At 40.4% G+C, this 18,334-nt stretch overlaps 2 protein-coding genes across 2 annotated transcripts in view; both read left to right on the forward strand.

Annotated features, from left to right (window-relative positions):
* The window catches only part of ABCB1 (ATP binding cassette subfamily B member 1), a 120,803-nt gene extending 113,956 nt beyond the window's left edge, over positions 1-6,847 (forward strand). The window contains exon 29 of the mRNA XM_067042687.1: positions 6,784-6,847. Within this exon, the coding sequence (XP_066898788.1) occupies positions 6,784-6,819 (36 nt within the window). The 3' untranslated portion in view covers positions 6,820-6,847. The remainder of the gene's footprint in view (positions 1-6,783) is intronic.
* Positions 6,848-11,150: 4,303 nt separating this feature from the next.
* LOC131762377 (phosphatidylcholine translocator ABCB4) overlaps positions 11,151-18,334 on the forward strand; it is an 86,101-nt gene continuing 78,917 nt past the window's right edge. The window contains exon 1 of the mRNA XM_067042695.1: positions 11,151-11,199. Coding sequence (XP_066898796.1) covers positions 11,189-11,199 — 11 coding nt within the window. The 5' untranslated portion in view covers positions 11,151-11,188. The remainder of the gene's footprint in view (positions 11,200-18,334) is intronic.

Here is an 18,334-nt window from a genome sequence, read left to right on the forward strand (position 1 = left end):
CTGCCTGCCAATGCAGGGGACATGGGTTCAAGCCCTGGTCTGGGAAGATCCCACATGCCGCGGAGCAGCTAAGCCCGTGTGCCACAACTACTGAGCCTGTGCACCACAACTACTGAAGACTGCACGCCACAAATCCTGAAGCCTGTGTGCCTAGAGCCTGTGCTCCACAGCAAGAGAAGACACCACAATGAGAAGCCCGCGCACCACAACGAAGAGTAGGCCCCACTCGCCACAACTAGAGAAAGCCCGCGTGCAGCAACAAAGACCCAACGCAGCCAAAAATAAATAAATAAATTTTTTAAAAAGAGGTAAATTGTGACATCAAAAACATAAAAGGGGGGAGTAAAAGGTTAGAGTGTTTGTATGCAAAGTTGTTTTCAGTGTAAAATAAACTATTGTATCTGTAAGATGTTTTATGTAAGCTTCATGGTAACCACAAAGCAAAAGCCTACAGCAGATTCACAGAAGAGAAGAGAATCAGAGCATACCACTATGGAAAATCATCAATTCACAAAGGAAGGCAGCAAGAGAGGAAGAAAGGAACAAGGGAACTACAAAATAGCCAGAAAGCAATTAACATGATAGCACTAAGAAATCATTACCTATCAATAATTACTGTAAACATATGTTGATTAAATTCTCCAATTAAAAGGCATAGAGTGGCTGGATAAGACCCAATTATATGCTGACTACAAGAGACTTACTTCAACTTTAAGGACACACATAGGCTCAAAGTGAAGGCATGGAAAAAGATACTCCATGCAAGCAGAAAACAAATGAGAACAGATCTAGCTATACTTATATCAGAGAAAATAGACTTAAAGCCAAAAGCAATAACAAGAGACAAATAAGTTCATTATATAATGATAAAGGAGTCAATTCATCAAGAAAATATCACAGTTGTGAATATATATGTGCCCAACATTGGAGCACCTAAGTATATTCAGCAAATACTAAGAGATCTGAAGTGAGAAATAGACAATACTGTAATAGTAGGGGACTTCAATATCCTACTTTCAACAATAAAGAGATCATCAACAAAGAAATGTTGGATCTGAACTACACTTTAGAACAAATGGATTAGCAGGCGTGGGGAACATTCCATTCAACAGCAGCAGAATACACATGCTTCTCAAGTACACATGTAAAATTCTCCAGGAGAGATCATATGATAAGTCACAAAGCAAGTGTTAGTAAATTTAAGAAGATTAAAATGATACCAAGTATCTTTTTCAACCACAATGATAGAAACTTAAAATCAATGACAGGAGGAAAGTTGGAAAATTAACAATAATATGGAAATTAAACACTCCTGAACAACCCATGGGTTAAGGAAGAAAACAAAGGGGAAATTTTAAAAAATATCTTGAAGCAAATGAAAATGGAAACACAACATACCAAAACCTATGAAATGCAGCAAAAGATGTTTTAAGAGGGAAGTTTATGGAGATAAATGCCTACATTAAGAAACGAGAAAGATCTCAGAAAAGCTACCTTTACACTTCAAGAAACTAGGAAAAGAAAAATAAACTAAGACCAAAGTTATCAGCAGAAAGGAAATAAGATCAGAACAGAAATAAAGACTAGAAAAACAAAAGAAAAGAAGAATGAAATTAATAACTTTTTTTGAAAAGATAAGCAATATTGACAAAACTAGCTAGAAAGGAAAACAGATAAATCAAATAAAATTGGAAACGAAAGAGGAGAAATTACAACTGATGGCACAGAAATAGAAAGGTTCATAAGAGACTACTATAAACAGTTATACACCAACAAATTGGATAAAAACAAACTGATAAATTCTGAGAAACCTACACCATACCAAGACTGAATCATGAAGAAGTCAAAAATCTGAATAGACCAATAATGACTAAGGAGATTAAGTCAGTAAACCAAAACCTCCCAACAAAGAAAAACTCAGGGCCGGATGGTTTCACTGGTGAATTCTACCAAACATTTAAAGAAGAATAACACCAATCTTTCTCAGACTCTTCCAAAAAATTAAATAGGAGGGACCACTTCCAAAGTCATTTTACGAGGCCAGCATTGTCCTGATTAAAAAGCCAAGTAAGAACATTACACGGAAACGACAGACAAATATCTGTGATGAATATAGATGCAAAAATTCTTGATAAAATGCTAGCAAACTGAATTTAACTGCACATTAGAAGGATCATACAGCATGATCAAGGGGGCTTTATCCCTGGGATGCAAGGGTGGTTCAACATATGCAAATCAATAATTTATTAATAAATTAATTTTATTAAATAAAATTAATAAAATGAAAAATAAAAATGAGATCCTCTCAACAGATGCAGAAAAGAATTTGACAGAATACAACATCCTTTCATGATAAAAACTTTCAACAAATTGGTTATATAGGGAATATACCTTAACACAATACAGGCCATATATTGTAAGCCTACAGCTAACAGCATACTCATTGGTGAAAGGTTGAAAGCTTTTCCTCTAAGATCAGGAAGGAGATAAAGAGTCCCCACTCCCGACTCCTAGTCAACATAGTACTGGGCATTCTAGGCAGAGTAATCAGGCAAGAAAAAAAAATGGCATTCAAATCAGAAAGGAAGAAGTAAAATTGTCTTTGTAGATGATATGATCATATACACATACAGAATGTCCTAAACTTTCTACCAAAAAATGTGTCTTTCTCTGCCTGGCTTATTTCACTTAGCATAATGCCCTCCAGGTTCATTCGTGTTGCCACAAATGCAGGATTTCCTTCTTTTTATGGCTGAACAGTATTCCATTTTACGTATATACCACATTTTCTTTATCCAGTCATACTTTGATGGATACTTAGATTGTTTCCAAATTTTGACTACTGTGAATAATGTGGCAATGAACATGCAGTGCTGATTTCATTTCCTTCAGATATATACCCAGAAGTGGAATCGCTGGATCACGTGGTAGTTCTGTTTTTAATTTTTTGGGTAACTTCCATACTGTTTTCCATATTAAGCCACCAAATTTGTGGTAATTGGTTACAGTAGCCTTGATATAGGCTTCAAATCAGGGAAGCTAAATATAAGGCTTTATTTTATTTTATTTTTTTAAAAAGGAGTGTAATGAGGCTCTGAATTGGGCTAGCGAAAAGAGAGAAGAATGGGTGGCTGTGAGAAATATCCATAGTCTAGATGTGAAAGGTGGAGGGAGGAAAAAAATTGGCTAGGAAAATGCTGTGACATTGATGGAGGTGAGGAACTCTTAGGAGGAAGATGATGTGTTCATATGGCTTGAGGGTGACATCATAGTAGAAGGTTTTGAAAAGTGTGGCCCTTGGGTACTAACTAAACACAGATGGGTCCCCTGTGTGCTGTTTGCTTGAATTCAACTCTTATTTTCTTAGTTCCATCCTACAGTTCTCCAGCTCTGTCCAACTCTAAACAATGATGGTGGTTTTGTTCACCAGAACGAACTTCTGAATTCAGGCCAAAGTGTGTTTCTGTTTCTTGACACAAAAAGCAGCCACTTGTTTCCAGGTCTCAATAATAAGAAGTCTTTTTTTTTTTTTTTTTTTGCTGTACACAGGCCTCTCTCTGTTGTGGCCTCTCCCGTTGCGGAGCACAGGCTCCGGACGTGCAGGCTCAGCAGCCATGGCTCACAGGCCCAGCCGCTCCGTGGCATGTGGGATCTTCCCGGACCAGGGCACGAACCTGTGTCCCCTGCATCGGCAGGCAGACTCTCAACCACTGCGCCACCAGGGAAGCCCAAGAAGTCTTTTTGATTCATTTTTCATTTTCACATCTTCATTTCAGATGCCTGCTTCTAATTTGTGAACCTTTTGAGCAAAGGATTATGTCTTTGCATCACTTTGCTCTTTTGTCTGGCAACATTCTTAGTATATACTTGAGGTTCAGTGTCTGCTCTTTTGCCAATTTTTTTTTTTTAATCTAGTATGTACATTCCTCTGGGTCAATTTGGCTTTATCAAAAATTAACATCTGAAAAGTCATTTGTTATTATAAGATATATTAACAGTATTCTTATCTAAGGCCATATAGTTTTACATAAAAAATAGGGAGGGGAGCTCATCATTACCATAAGACCTATGACCCACCTTTACCTACTCTGCCAAATAAAAGGGAAAACTGTATGGGAATTGTGTCCATAATTTTGTAAAAGAAAAAAATGTTTTTAAGAAGTTAGAGTAGTCTGATAACAGTATTTTTTTTTTAAATTTTATTTATTTATATTTATGGCTGTGTTGGGTCTTCGTTTCTGTGCAAGGGCTTTTTCTCTAGTTGTGGCAAGCGGGGGCCACTCTTCATCGCTGTGCGCGGGCCTCTCACTATCGCGGCCTCTCTTGTTGCAGAGCACGGGCTCCAGACGCGCAGGCTCAGTAATTGTGGCTCACGGGCCCAGTTGCTCCGTGGCATGTGGGATCTTCCCAGACCAGGGCTCGAACCCATGTCCCCTGCATTGGCAGGCGGATTCTCAACCACTGCGCCACCAGGGAAGCCCTGATAACAGTATTATACCAATGCCAACGTCCTGGGTTTGATTTTGTATTATAGTTACTACCTGCTATCATTCAGGGAAGCTGGATGAAGGGAACACAGGACTCAGGACTCGACAATCTTTGCAACTTCCTATGAGTCTGATTATTTACCAAGAAAAAGTTAAAAGAGAAATAGGAGAATCATATGGTGAAACTTTACTTAGAGACTTGCTGCTCTTGGAATTATCTCGCAGTCCAGTGGTTAGGACTCTGCGCTTCCACTGCAGGGGGTACGGGTTCGATCCCTGATCAGGGAACTAAGATCCTGCGAGCCACATGCCGTGGCCAAGAGAAAAATAATTGCTGCTCTTGAAGTGATAATAATTTGTGCTAAAATCTGAAAAATGAGGAGTTACCCAGGAAATGGTGTGAGTGTGGAAGACAGGACATAGGGATGAAGGGACAGCATTTCAGGTGGAGGAAACAGCCTGTTCCAAAAGGATTTGAAGTACAGAAGGAAGGATGTTGTGGTTGGAGCTGGCTGATCAAGGCGGAGAGTGGCATGAGACACTCTGGCCTGCTACCTCTCGGAGCCCTGCCTGACATAGTGGAGTTTGGGTGTGTTTTACCCCTCCCTCTCAGAACGCAGACACTGTGCCATAAGAAGCAGCCCGAGTTACATGGGAAAGCCACTTGACTTGACTCAGCAGAGCCCCCAGCCCACAGCCAGTATCAAGTGCCAGGCACGTGAGTGGGTATCTCAGACATCCAGCCCAGTCAAGCCTTCAGATGACTGCAGCCCCAGCCAGCATCTGACCTTAACCTCATGAGATGAGAACCACCCAGCTGAGCCCAGTCAATCTGCAGAACCATAAGGGATCAAAAAAAACATTATTTTAAACCAATTGATAACTAGAATGAGTAATTACCCTTCTAGTTGCGGAGCCTTTAAAGGATTTTCGCTTGCCTTAACTCTCTTGATCTTCAAAAGTATGCTGTGGGCTGTAATGTCTTGGTGGGCATCTGGTTCACCGTTGTAATCCAACACCTCCATCAACGTCCTCAATAAAAATCTTTGTTAAATGAAAATGAAAAAAGATTTGTCAGTCTTAAAAAAAGATGAGACAAAAGATTTTCTGGAGCACCGTCTGTAACTGTAGTCCTTTGTCCCACTTGGAACTTCTAACACTAAGGTGAAAGACCTCTGCCCTTGGCGTCAGGAGAAATCAGAATAGCAAAGAGAAGAGCAGCAGTGCTTACAGATATGTGCAACAGGCAAAGATACATGATGAAATATTTTTACCAGGACTCTTTCAAAAGAGCCAGTTTTGGTCATAAGGAAAAGTGACCTTTGAATTGGAAACTGAACATTTTTGTTTTCGGCACTAGGCAGCAAAATTTAAATGTTTTCCCTCTTATTGATTGTTGCTTGTTATGTGGAGAAGCACCAAGGCGCTCCAGCGAGAAAACCTGGGTTTCTCTTCTGGCTGCCTGTTTGTTACACATGTGATTCTTTGGGCAAGTTACTTATTTTCTCTACACCTTTATTTCCTCACTGGGACTTAAGGAATTTCAATAGCTACCTCATTGGATGACTTGAGCACTAAATATTATAATAAAGTATTCAGGACAATACTCAACGGATAGAATATAGCAAAAGAAAAATGTTGGTTGCCTTCACTTCGTGTGTTTCTTGCTCTTCAAGGCCACCAATTCTCATGAAAAGGAAGTTCCTCATGAAAAGGAAGTTCTGTTTTATATTTATTCACCTAAGAATTATCTTAAGTGCCTGTGGGCTAGATATTAGCAGCCCAATGATAAGACAAGGAGCCACGGTTTAAGGAGACAGGAAATAAGTTTAGTAATGTGTGTAGGTGTCATAACACAAGACTTCTTGGGAAACTAAGAAGAGAGCCATCACTTCTCCTGGGAGTGCTTTGAGGGTTTAAAAAAAACTTCCTAGAGGACTGAGAATGTACTTGTCAGATGACCAGTAGACAAAATCTATGCATGTGGAGAGCAGTGTAAACAGCCTGGAAGGCTGGATCAGAAGTGACTGACGATGCTCAGTTTCAGGTGTTGGGTTTTGGGAGGAGTGGGTGGTGGCCACCACAGGGATGAGGCTGGGAAGTCAGCTAGGAACCAAGCCTGAAGGGTCTGGTGTGCCAGAATAGGTGTATTTTTATTCTTGCTGTGGTTTATTTGAAATAGTGAGAGAGTTGACATATGCCTTACTTTTGAGTGTGCACATTCCTACAAAGGTACCTGTGCAGTAAGATTTTATAAAATAAATCACATTTAACTTCTTTGATTTCTGTTATGCAGATGGACATATCACCCTTTTACAAACTCCTTAAGTAAAGGAAGAAAAGAACCCACTTTAGAAACCTACCGTGTAACCCTTGCACACGTGGGAAACCTGCAAGAGAGCTTCTGCGACTGGAGTATTTCAACCACAAGCATCAGGGGCCCCAACATCCTAGCATCTCAGGCCAGAAATCACACTGTTCTTTTTGGGAAGGAGGGGAAAAGCCAAGGTGAGGGAAAGAGGGGTGTTTTTTTTTTTTTCTTTTTAGTGAAGAGATAGAAAGAGAAAGCTAAATGATGTTATCGAGTCATACTTCTAATATTTATTTCTGTCATTAAACAGTCAGCATTTGAGGCTTTCCTGTTCTATCAGAATTTGAGTAGGACAGTTTTTGCATTTCCCAAAGAGTTCATTGTCCCTGTTCAATTCCCTCTTATGCAAAACATGTCTGTCAGTGTGGGCAATGACCCCACTACTCCCACTCTTTAGAGTTTAAATAGATGACTCAGGCAATGAGTCATTTTTCCATGGATTGTCTATGCTGCTTGGAAAAGTGGCAGTTCTAGCCAAGCTATGGATGAGACTACCTGAATTATTTGGAAAACACTATGGCCACAGTAATCTGCCTCCTTAGACTAAAAAAAAAAAAAATGGTATAAAATTCTTTGGGATCAGGGAGCCCAGGTCTGGAACATGTACATATAGATAAGACCTGGAGAGCAATATGCTAAAGGGAAATGGTTGGGTTAAAGTGAAAAAAAAACAATTTTATGGATTCCTTCTGTGAGAACAAATACTTAAAAGAGTGTCAGAGGCTAAATACAAAATACTGCATGTTTCATAAAAGTTTGCATTCATGAATAAGTCTTTTGCATATATTTCAATTCTGAAAGTGATTTTTTGTAGAAGCTAATTTTTTTATTGGCTATTAATAGATGAAATTAAATTTCAAGTACATTTTCTTTTTAAATTTTTAAAACAATTTATTTATTTTATTTATTTATTTTTGGCTGCGTTGGGTCTTCATTGCTGCACACGGGCTTTCTCTAGTTGCAGCAAGCAGGGGCTACTCTTCATTGCGGTGCACGGGCTTTTCACCGCGGTGGCCTCTCTTGTTGCCGAGCACGGGCTCTAGGCATGTGGGCTCTAGAGCGCATGGTCAGTAGTTGTGGCGCGTGGGCTTAGTTGCTCCGCGGCATGTAGGATCTTCCTGGACCAGGGTTCGAACCCGTGTCCCCTGCATTGGCAGGTGGATTCTTAACCACTGCGCCACCAGGGAAGCCCTCAAATACATTTTCAATTTTCAAAATTTGCATTTACACTGGAAATTCTACTTTGGCCAACAATTTTAGCCTTGCATATCAAGGCCAAGGTCATAGGTTAGCTATGCAGATTCTCTGCACCAAGCTCCCATATACTTTCTATACCTCTTCAAGTTTATGTTTCACACTATATTTCAAATATTTGCTTATTTTTTCTGTTTATAGGTATTTTATATACCTGAGGGCAAAGTCTTTATCTTGTAGTCTATACATCTTTTCTGTGCTCAGGGCAGTATCTTGTCCTAGCATGTGCCCTCTTCAAAAGTGTTGCGAGAATCATGAATAGACACAGCTAGGCAGGAAATGGTAGAGTTGCCAGTTTCCAGATTCTTCCACCTTGAGACGTGTCAAATATCTTCCTTTTGCCCTTCCGTATTTACTCTCCTCCCTTCTCTCCACACTACTCTCTGCCCTGGGAGATTGACTTCTGTGGGTTCAACTAAAGGGAAACCTGGGGGACAGTTGGAGGGGATCACTGTCCTTTTCAAAGCAGTTTTCTCTACATGACACTCATAAGGGTGCGGGGAGGGAGAAGTTCTGGTAACTTCTCCCTCCCTGCACCCATGCTGGCCTAGGAAAGGCAATGCCCCCCGACCCCACATTTTTGTGGCTCCAACATACTACACTATCCATTATGGTGTATCCACTATACCCTATGTTCTGCCCATACCTTTGTAAATAGTCACTTCATTAAATCCTCCTTGAATATCCTAATTCAGATGTGCCTTTTCTCTCCTCCTGGGACTTCAACTGATAAAAGACAGTTCCAGTTATTTCAAAAAGAAGCCACCATTCTTGACAAGGTAATGATTGCTTTCTAAAAACCTTCTCAATTATGTCTGTGAGTCTAGATTCCTCCTTAATAAAACCTCTCACATATCCCACCACATCCTTCCTTATCTGCCTTTTGCCTCAAATGAAGATCATACCTCCTTCCAGGGCTCCACTCTTCACTTTTATCTATTTTTTGTATTATTTCCCTGCTTTTGGACTTTTAGAATTATTTCTCTTAGATGTAACTTCATATGTGAGATTAGAGAATACGAATTTTGTATTTTCAATGCGTACTGTGGGCTGGGAGTGGAGGGAAGAAACAGACCTAAAAAAAGTTAGGGCTTCCCTGGTGGCACAGTGGTTGGGGGTCTGCCTGCCGATGCAGGGGACACGGGTTCGTGCCCTGGTCCAGGAAGATCCCACATGCCACAGAGCGGCTGGGCCCGTGAGCCATGGCCGCTGAGCCTGCACGTCCGGAACATGTGCTCCGCAACGGGAGAGGCCACAACAGAGAGAGGCCCGCGTAACAAAACAAAACAAAAAAGTTAAATGGCCTTGTTACTATAGAGCTCTCAAAGAGTTTGATGTGCCTCATGACCTTTGAGAGAGCAGCATGGTAACCAGCATTCCTCAAACTTATTTGGCCATGGAACCCTTGTTATAGGAACTCTTGTTATCTAAGAACCTGGTGGTACTCCTCAGGTCACAGTTTGGAAAAGCTTGCTCTTTAAAATCCATCCTTCTCTTCCTCCATAAATATTTCATAAACAAATGAACAAATATTGACAAAACTGGTCAGAACTCTAAGAGACGGGGCATGGGAGACAGGTTCCACAACCCTTTCTTTTTAATCCTTCGGTGACTGTTGTGTCAGAATCTTCAAAGATGTGTGTGGTGGGGTGGGAGGTAGCTAGCACTTGCTGCAAGATCTAGTTTGAGGTTCTGATTGATGGTACTTGGATATTCAATTAGAGGTCTTCTCCTAGCCTAGATTAATTGCGGGTGCAGTTTCTCCTTTGGGCTTTCTGCCTTAATTCCTGAACTAGCTGGGGGTGGGAAAGAGGTGGGAAAGAAGGTAGAGCAGAATGTTTATCAGGTGTTTGCAATGTGCCAGGTACTAAATTTAGTTCATCCCCTTTCTTTTTTTTTTTTTGCCGTGTGTGGGCCTCTCACTGTTGTGGCCTCTCCCGTTGCGGAGCACAGGCTCCGGATGCGCAGGCTCAGGGGCCATGGCTCACGGGCCCAGCCGCTCCACGGCATGTGGGATCCTCGTGGACCGGGGCACGAACCCGTGTCCCCTGCATCGGCAGGCGGACTCTCAACCATTGCGCCACCAGGGAAGCCCCATCCCCTTTCTTAAAGGAGCTCACAGTCTAGTAGGAAGAAAAAGATGTAAGAATAATTAATGCAGTATAATATATAATATAACATAACATAAGGCTATAATGAATAAAGAGCTTATACCCTGGTTTCTTTAGTGGTACCTCATTATTCTGTGGCAAGGTCGATAGTTATGGCATTTGACTTTATTCTTTGTTGCAGAGTAAGTTTAAGGGCAGACTGAGACAATGTCCACCTACCTGCATGTCTTACATAGAAAAACACAGATTTTTTTTTTTTAAAGACAGCAATTGTACTTGAATATTTGTTACTTTTTTAAAAAATTATTTATTTATTTATTTATGGCTGTGTTGGGTCTTCGTTTCTGTGCGAGGGCTTTCTCTAGTTGTGGCAAGCGGGGGCCACTCTTCATCGCAGTGCGCGGGCCTCTCACTATTGCGGCCTCTCTTCTTGTGGAGCACAGGCACCCGACACGCAGGCTCAGTAGTTGTGGCTCACGTGTCTAGTTGCTCCGTGGCATGTGGGATCTTCCCAGACCTGGGCTCGAACACGTATCCCCTGCATTAGCAGGCAGATTCTCAACCACTGTGCCACCAGGGAAGCCCAACACAGATTTTTATAAGTAGCCATGATCTGTTGGAGGTTACTAAGCAGGTGACAGAGTGTGGAGGAGGGGAATGAGTAGATAAGTTAGAGAAATGTTTTTATCTAATACTTCACATCCCTTTTTCTGTTGATGAACAAATACAAATATTGGCTAATTTGATTTTAGAATCTTCTTCCTTTGCCTCGGCACCCTATTAGAGAAAATGGATTTTTAAAATCTGGTAGCAACTTCCAAGAAGATGGAGTAGACATATTTTTCCCTATTCCTCCTGCTAAGTACAACCAGAAATACAGAACGTTATTTATAAAACAATCATAAGAGTACTCTGAAAAGTGAAGAGAAGAAGACAAACCAGCTAAGGACCTTGGAATCTAAAGAATGACATGGTGGTGAGTTCTTCCTTTTTGTTTTTGGCCTGTGGGTTTTTTTTTTCTTTTAATTGAAGTATAGTTGATTTATAATATTGTGTTAGTTTCAGATGTATACAGGAAAGTGATTTGGTCATACATATATATGTATATATCTATATTCTTTTTTCCATTATAGTTTATTACAAGATATTGAGTATAGTTCCCTGTGCTATACAGTGAATCCTTGTTTCTTATCTATTTTATATAGAGTAGTGTGCATCTGTTAATCCCATATTCCAAATTATCCCTCTACCCTTTCCCCTTTGGTAACCATAGGTTTGTTTTCTACGTCTGTGAGTTGGTTTCTGTTTTATAAATAAGTTCATTTGTACTGTTTTGAGATTCCACCTATAAGTGATATCATATAGTATTTGTCTTTCTCCGTCTAACTTACTTCACTTAGTATGAGAATTTCTAGATCCGTCCATGATGGTGCAAATGATGTTATTTCCTTCTTTTTTATGGTTAAGTAACATTCCATTGTATATGTATACCACTTATTCTTTATCCATTCATCTGTCAGTGAACATTTGGGTTGCTTCCCTGTCTTAGCTATTGTAAATAGTGCTGCAGTGAACATTGGGGTGCGTGTATACTTTTCTTAAAATTAATTAATTTATTAATTTATTTATTTTTGGCTACATTGGGTCTTCGTTGCTTCACGCGGGCTTTCTCCAGCTGTGGCAAGCAGGGGCTGCTCCTTGTCACAGTGTGAGGGCTTCTCATTGCAGTGGCTTCTCTTATTGCGGAGCATGGGCTCTAGGCGCACGGGCTTCAGTAGTTGTGGCATGCAGGCTCAGTAGTTGCGGCTCGTGGGCTCTAGAGTGCAGGCTCAGTAGTTGTGGTGCACAGGCTTAGTTGCTCTGCAGCATGTGGGATCTTCCTGGACCAGGGCTGGAACCCGTGTCCCCTGAATTGGCACACGGATTTCTAACCATTGCGCCACCAGGGAAGTCCCTGCATGTATACTTTTGAACCATGGTTTTCTCCAGATATATGCCCAGGAGTGGGATTTATGGATCATATGGTAACTCTATTTTTAGTTTTATTAAGGAACCTCCATACTGTTTTCCATAGTGGCTGCACCAATTTACATTTCCACCAACAGTGTAGGAGGGTTCCCTTTTCTCATTACCCTCTCCAGCATTTATTGTTTGTGAACTTTCGAAAAAAAATTTTTTATTGGAGTATAGTTGATTTACAATGTTGTGTTATTTGCAGACTTTTTGATGCTGGCCATTCTGACCAGTGTGAGGTGATAACTCATTGTAGTTTTGATTTGCATTTCTCTAATAATTAGTGATGTTGAGCATCTTTTCAAGTCCCTATTGGCCATCTGTATGTATTCTTTGGAGAAATGTCTCTTTAGGTCTTCTGCCCATTATTTGATTGGATTGTTTGTTTTTTTGTTATTGATTTGTATGAGCTGTTTGTATATTTTGGAAATTGAGCCCTTGTTGGTCGCATGGTTTGCAAAGATTTTCTCCCAGTCTGTAGGTTGTCTTTTTGTTTTGTTTATGGTTTCCGTTGCTGTACAAAAGCTTATAAGCTTGATGAGGTCCCATTTGTTTATTTTTGCTTTTATTACTATTGCCTTGGGAGACTGACCTAAGAAAACATTGCTACGATTTATGTCAGAGAATGTTTTGCCTATGTTCTCTTCTAGGAGTTTTATGGTGTCATGTCTTAAATATAAAGTCTTTAAACCATTTTGAGTTTATTTTTGTGTATGGTATGAGGGTGTGTTCTAACTTCATTGAATTAATTGTGGCAGTCCAGCTTTCCCATCACCACCTGCTGAAGAGACTGTCTTTTCTCCATTGTATATTTTTGCCTCCTTTGTTGAAGATTAATTGACCATAAGTGTGTGGGTTTACTTCTGGGCTCTCTATTCTGTTCCATTGATCTATATGTCTATTTTTGTACAGGTACCATGCTATTTTGATTACTGTAGCTTTGTAGTATTGTCTGAAGTCTGGGAGGGTTACGCCTCCAGCTTTGTTATTTTTCCTCAGGATTGCTTTGGCAATTCTGGGTCTTCTGTGATTCCATATAAATTTTAAAATTATTAAATTGTTCTAGTTCTGTGAAAAATATCATGGGTAATTTGATAGGGATCACATTAAATCTGTAGACTGCTTTGGGTAGTATGACCATTTTAACTATGTTAATTCTTCCAATCCAAGAACATGGGATATCTTTCCATTTCCTTGAATCATACTCAACTTCCTTTATCAACGTTTTATAGTTCTCAGTGTATAAGTCTTTCACCTCCTTGGTTAGGTTTATTCCTAGGTATTTTTTAATGTGATTTTAAACTGGATTTTTTTTTAATTTCTGATATTTCATTATTAGTGTAAAGAAATGCAACCGATTTTTATATATTAATCTTGTATTCTGCTACCTCACTGAATTCATTTATCAGTTCAAATAGTTTTTGTGTGGAGTCTTTAGGGTTTTCTATATAGAGTATCGTATCATCTGCATATAATGACAGTTTTACCTCTTCCTTCCAATTTCGATACCTTTTATTTCTTTATCTTGTCTGATGTTTTGTCTTGTTTTGCTTTATTCTTGCCTCGTACATCCCATACTTGGAGCTGAAGAAGGTGAAAACCCAGAAATGCCAATGTGCACAAAAAACAAGGAGCCCCAACAAAAGCCTGCTCTCTCTAACCAAAGGACCAGGAAAGGGGAAGCACAGCAAGACAGAAAATGTTTAGACATTTTCTAGCCTCTCTACTCTAGCCAAACATCATAGGAAAAAAACTATAGCACCATCCAGGCCCACGCCTGAAAAGGCTGAGTAGCAAGCGTTGACTTCTACCCTTGCGAGGCTGTAACAAGGCACCCTAACCTCACCATCTGAGCCCCACCACGGTGGTGTCAGAGAAAGCCAAGCAGGGAGCTGACTATTTATCCCCACCACAGGGATGAGGTACCACCTCCCCTCTCCTCTGGGATGGTATTAGAGGGGGCATAGTAGACGCTCAGGACTTTCCCTATTCAGCAGTAACAAGGCCACCTCCGCACCCCTGTGGTGTCAGTGAGACCATGTGGAGAGCTGTAACAATGCACTCCCACTCTGCCCAGCTAGGAAGGTATCAATGGAGTCTATTAGGGAGTCAGAACCCCCGCCTCTGCTCGGCAGTAACAAGGAGGCCCTCCCACCTCAGGGGTCAGTGGAGACCAAGTGAGGAATCTGGACTTCTACCCTCACTTACAGTAATGACACCCCTTTCCCTGGTGGATCAGTGTCCCCAAATCAAGGAAAATAGAAGGTTTAACTAAGATCTAGAATCTCACAACATAATACCTTAAATGTCCAGGTTTCAAGGGAATATTACTCAACAGACCAATATCCCTTATCAATTTGGACACAAAAATACAATATATTACCATTGGGGAAACTAAGAAAAGTGTACATCTGATCTCCCTGTATTATTCTTACAACTGTATGTGAATCTGTAAACATCTTAAAATTTAAAATGTAATTAAAAAGAAGACAGCAAGGGAGCAGGATAAAGAGAATTAGAGATTCTACCTAATATTAGTAGCGTTCCATAAATAATGCACAGATGATTGCAAACCCAAGTTAATTTTGCTTCCGTAGATTTCTGAACATTTCACAACACTCTTTAAAGTGATTGAAGAGCCCTTAAGATGCCACAATTTTAGGCCTGGGAAATAGTGCTGTGAGTAACTGAGAACCAACATCAAATGCCAACATAACATTCCTGTTCTTCTTTGTTATATTATCTATAGATATTTTAGTATGATATGAGCAAATATTTTAATCTGTAGCAAAGTACGTACAATGTTTTGAAAAGGTACGGTTTTAGAATAACCCTAAGAGTCAACATTAATGACCTAAAGCACAGTGACCCCAGCTGGTGCTTTTTCATTTAATCTCTGACCTTGGCACCCTTCAGCCCGTCCTGTCCACCCAACAGTTACCATAACTTTCACAGAGCACAAGAATTCCATTAGACAATGTGACCTTGGAACTCTCAGTGTGCCATTACTTTATCCTGGTAGAAATGATACGACACTGTGATTGATAACAAACTCTTCCCAACTGCTTTAAATTTTGTCGTGATACCTTTGCAAGCCTACCCTGGTTTAAGAGGGTATAAGGAAGAGTTCATTGGAAAAGTTCATTGGAACTATCAGTGAAAACCAGTTTCATTGGAAATCAGCATTACCCTCATCTTCAACATCTTATGAATGCCTTCCAAAGTGCTGGGGCCAAATTAGATGAGTTTTATAATGAGGAAAAGAAAAGTGAGACCAAAAGGAAATGATTTTTTAGGAGATAAGAAGTCAGAGGTGGAGAGGGATTTTTGTTTTGTTTTTCATGCAGGTTAAGAGGGTTTTGAAAAGAATTTGGGGAGAAAATTACAAGATGTAACATGGTTTGAAGGCCGTGAAGACAGGAGAAATCAAGATCTATCAACTCTGAGAGGAAGATGGAAGATTTAAGCAGAGGTATTGGTGGCAGAAAATTTGGAAACAGAATGTAGTAAAGTGTGGCAACATGCAAATATAATAGTCAAAGATAGCATCTAACCATCTCTCTTCAGAGATGAAAGGTCAGGGAATTGTTAGCCACAAATAAAATATAGTGAGAGAAAGACCAGAGAGCATATATATTACCATCAAGCTAAAGGTCAACTGGACAGAGAACTGAGTCCATCATTCTCCCTTCAGAGAAAACTGTTGCAAAGTAATTTATATTTAAATATAATATAAAATATATAATACAGTATATTCAATTATTATAATATAATATTACACTATAGAAAATATTAAATATTTTAAAATAACTTTGGTAGGTAGAGTTTGTTCTTCCCTTTGGCCCTTACTTATAGTACACTCTTTCTTACATATAAATCTTTTATGCTACAGCTTGAAACTATTGATCTATTCAGTACACATTTAGTGAGCCTCTAGTGCTGTGGGTACTAGATCCAGAGATAGGCATGGCCTCTGCCTGGCAGCAGTCTTCCCCAGGGTGTCCTAATTCCACCCACTTACTTTTTAGGAATTCCAGTTTCCACACCTTTAAACCGAGAATGATACCGCCTCACTTGTTTTCCTTAAACATGCTTCTTCTTTTGAGATTTGAATGAGGTGATATATATGTGTGACGGGCTCTATAACTTAATAAACACTATACAGATCTGATTTTTGTGCTGGCTTATTCTGAGTTCATTTTGAGGCAGGAGCTAAGCCCCATTTTTCTTCATATCCTCAAACCCTTGCACAGGGTCTGGTATATAGTTAAGTGTGGGCAGCAAATGTTGGATATCTCATTGAACAAAACAGAGGAAAATGTCTTTATTCTGGTGGGTCTTACATTACTAATGAGGTGACAATAAACAGCAAACAATCATTTCATAAATTGTATAGTATACTAGAAGGGGTAAAATGGTATGGGAAGAAAAATTGGGGTAGAGTATGGGGAATTGGGAGTCCTGGGGATAAGGGTTTTGTTTGTGGAACATCCAAGAAGCCAGTTTGGCTGGCAGGGAGAGAGGCAGGGAGAGAAGTAGAAAACGAGGTCAGAGAAGTTACGCGAGGGTGAGCCACTGCGGGCCACGGCTCCAGATGAAATGGGGGCCACTGGGGAATTGTGAGCAGAGGCGTCACGTGATCTGACTCACTTTTCAAAAGAATCACTCTGGCCGCTGCTTTGAGAATGGACAGAGGCAGGAGAGGAGGTAAAGACAGGAGCAGAGAGACCATTAAGAAGCTCTTGTAGTCAGGTGAGAGATGAGAACGGCTTGCACCATGCTGGTAGAACTGGAGAGAAACAAGTGGTCAGATTCTGGATATATGTATCGTTTTTAAAACTTTTTTTTTTTAAATGTGGACCATCTTTTTTAAAGTCTTTATTGAATTCGTTATGATATCGCTTCTGTTTTATGTTTTGGTTTTTTGGCCGTAAGGCATATGGGATCTTAGCCCCCCGACCAGGGATCGAACCTGCACCCCCCTGCGTTGGAAGACAAAGTCCTAACCACTGGTCTGCTAGGGAAGTCCCTGATTCTGGATCTATTTTTTTTTTTTTTTTTTTTTTTTTTTTTTTTTTTTTTGCAGTACGCAGGCCTCTCACTGTTGTGGCCTCTCCTGTTGCAGAGCACAGGTCCCGGACGCACAGGCTCAGCGGCCATGGCTCACGGGCCCAGCTGCTCTGCGGCATGTGGGATCTTCCCGGACCGGGACACGAACCTGTGCCCCCTGCATCGGCAGGCGGACTCTCAACCACTGTGCCACCAGGGAAGCCCTGGATCTATTTTGAAGGTAGAACCAATAAGAATTCCTGACAGAGTGTGGGCTGTAGAAGAAAGAGAAGAATGCAGGATGACTCTAATATTTTTGCTGATCAACTGGATGGCTGGAGGTGCCAACTGAGAAGGAGAAAAACCTGCTGGAGGGGCCAGCTTGGGGGAAAGGTCAGGAGTCAAGGTTGGGCACATGAAACATCCAAGTAGAGACGTCAAAGATGCAGTTATATTGATATATATGAGCCACGAAGTCAGGAAGGAAGTCTAGACTGTAAATAAAACATGAGAAATTGTTGGATACCAATGGTATTTAAAGCCCAGGGAGACTGGCTGAGATTACAGAGGGAGTGAGAAGAGACAGAGAAGTCTGAGCAGTGAGCCTTAGCACTCCAATGTTGGTTGAGAAGCTGAAAGAAGAGGAACAACATCAAAGAAGACTGAGAAAGAGTGACCAGTAAAGCAGAAGAAAATTCAAGAAATATGTGATGTTCTGGAATTCAAGTGAAGAAAATGTATCAAGGGAGAGAGATAAATTTGTCAACTGCTTGAATTTGTCGAGTCAGTTAAGGACAAAAAATTGACCTTTGGATTTAGCAACGTAGAGGTTATCAGTGACTTACAAAGGCAGTTTTGGTACTGTGAAAGGGTCAAACGCCTGATCAGAGTGTGTTTAAGGGAGCACAGGAGGACAGGAAATGGAGAAAGTGATAGAGATAACTTTTTAAGAAGTATAGCTGTAAAGAGAAGGAGGGAAATGTGATAGTAGTTGGTAAGAAAAGTGAGGTCAAGAAGATTTTTTGTTTTTAAGGTGGAAGAAATAACAG

The sequence above is a fragment of the Kogia breviceps genome, chromosome 9 (genome assembly GCF_026419965.1).
Source record: "Kogia breviceps isolate mKogBre1 chromosome 9, mKogBre1 haplotype 1, whole genome shotgun sequence".
In the NCBI taxonomy this organism is placed as follows: domain Eukaryota; kingdom Metazoa; phylum Chordata; class Mammalia; order Artiodactyla; family Physeteridae; genus Kogia; species Kogia breviceps.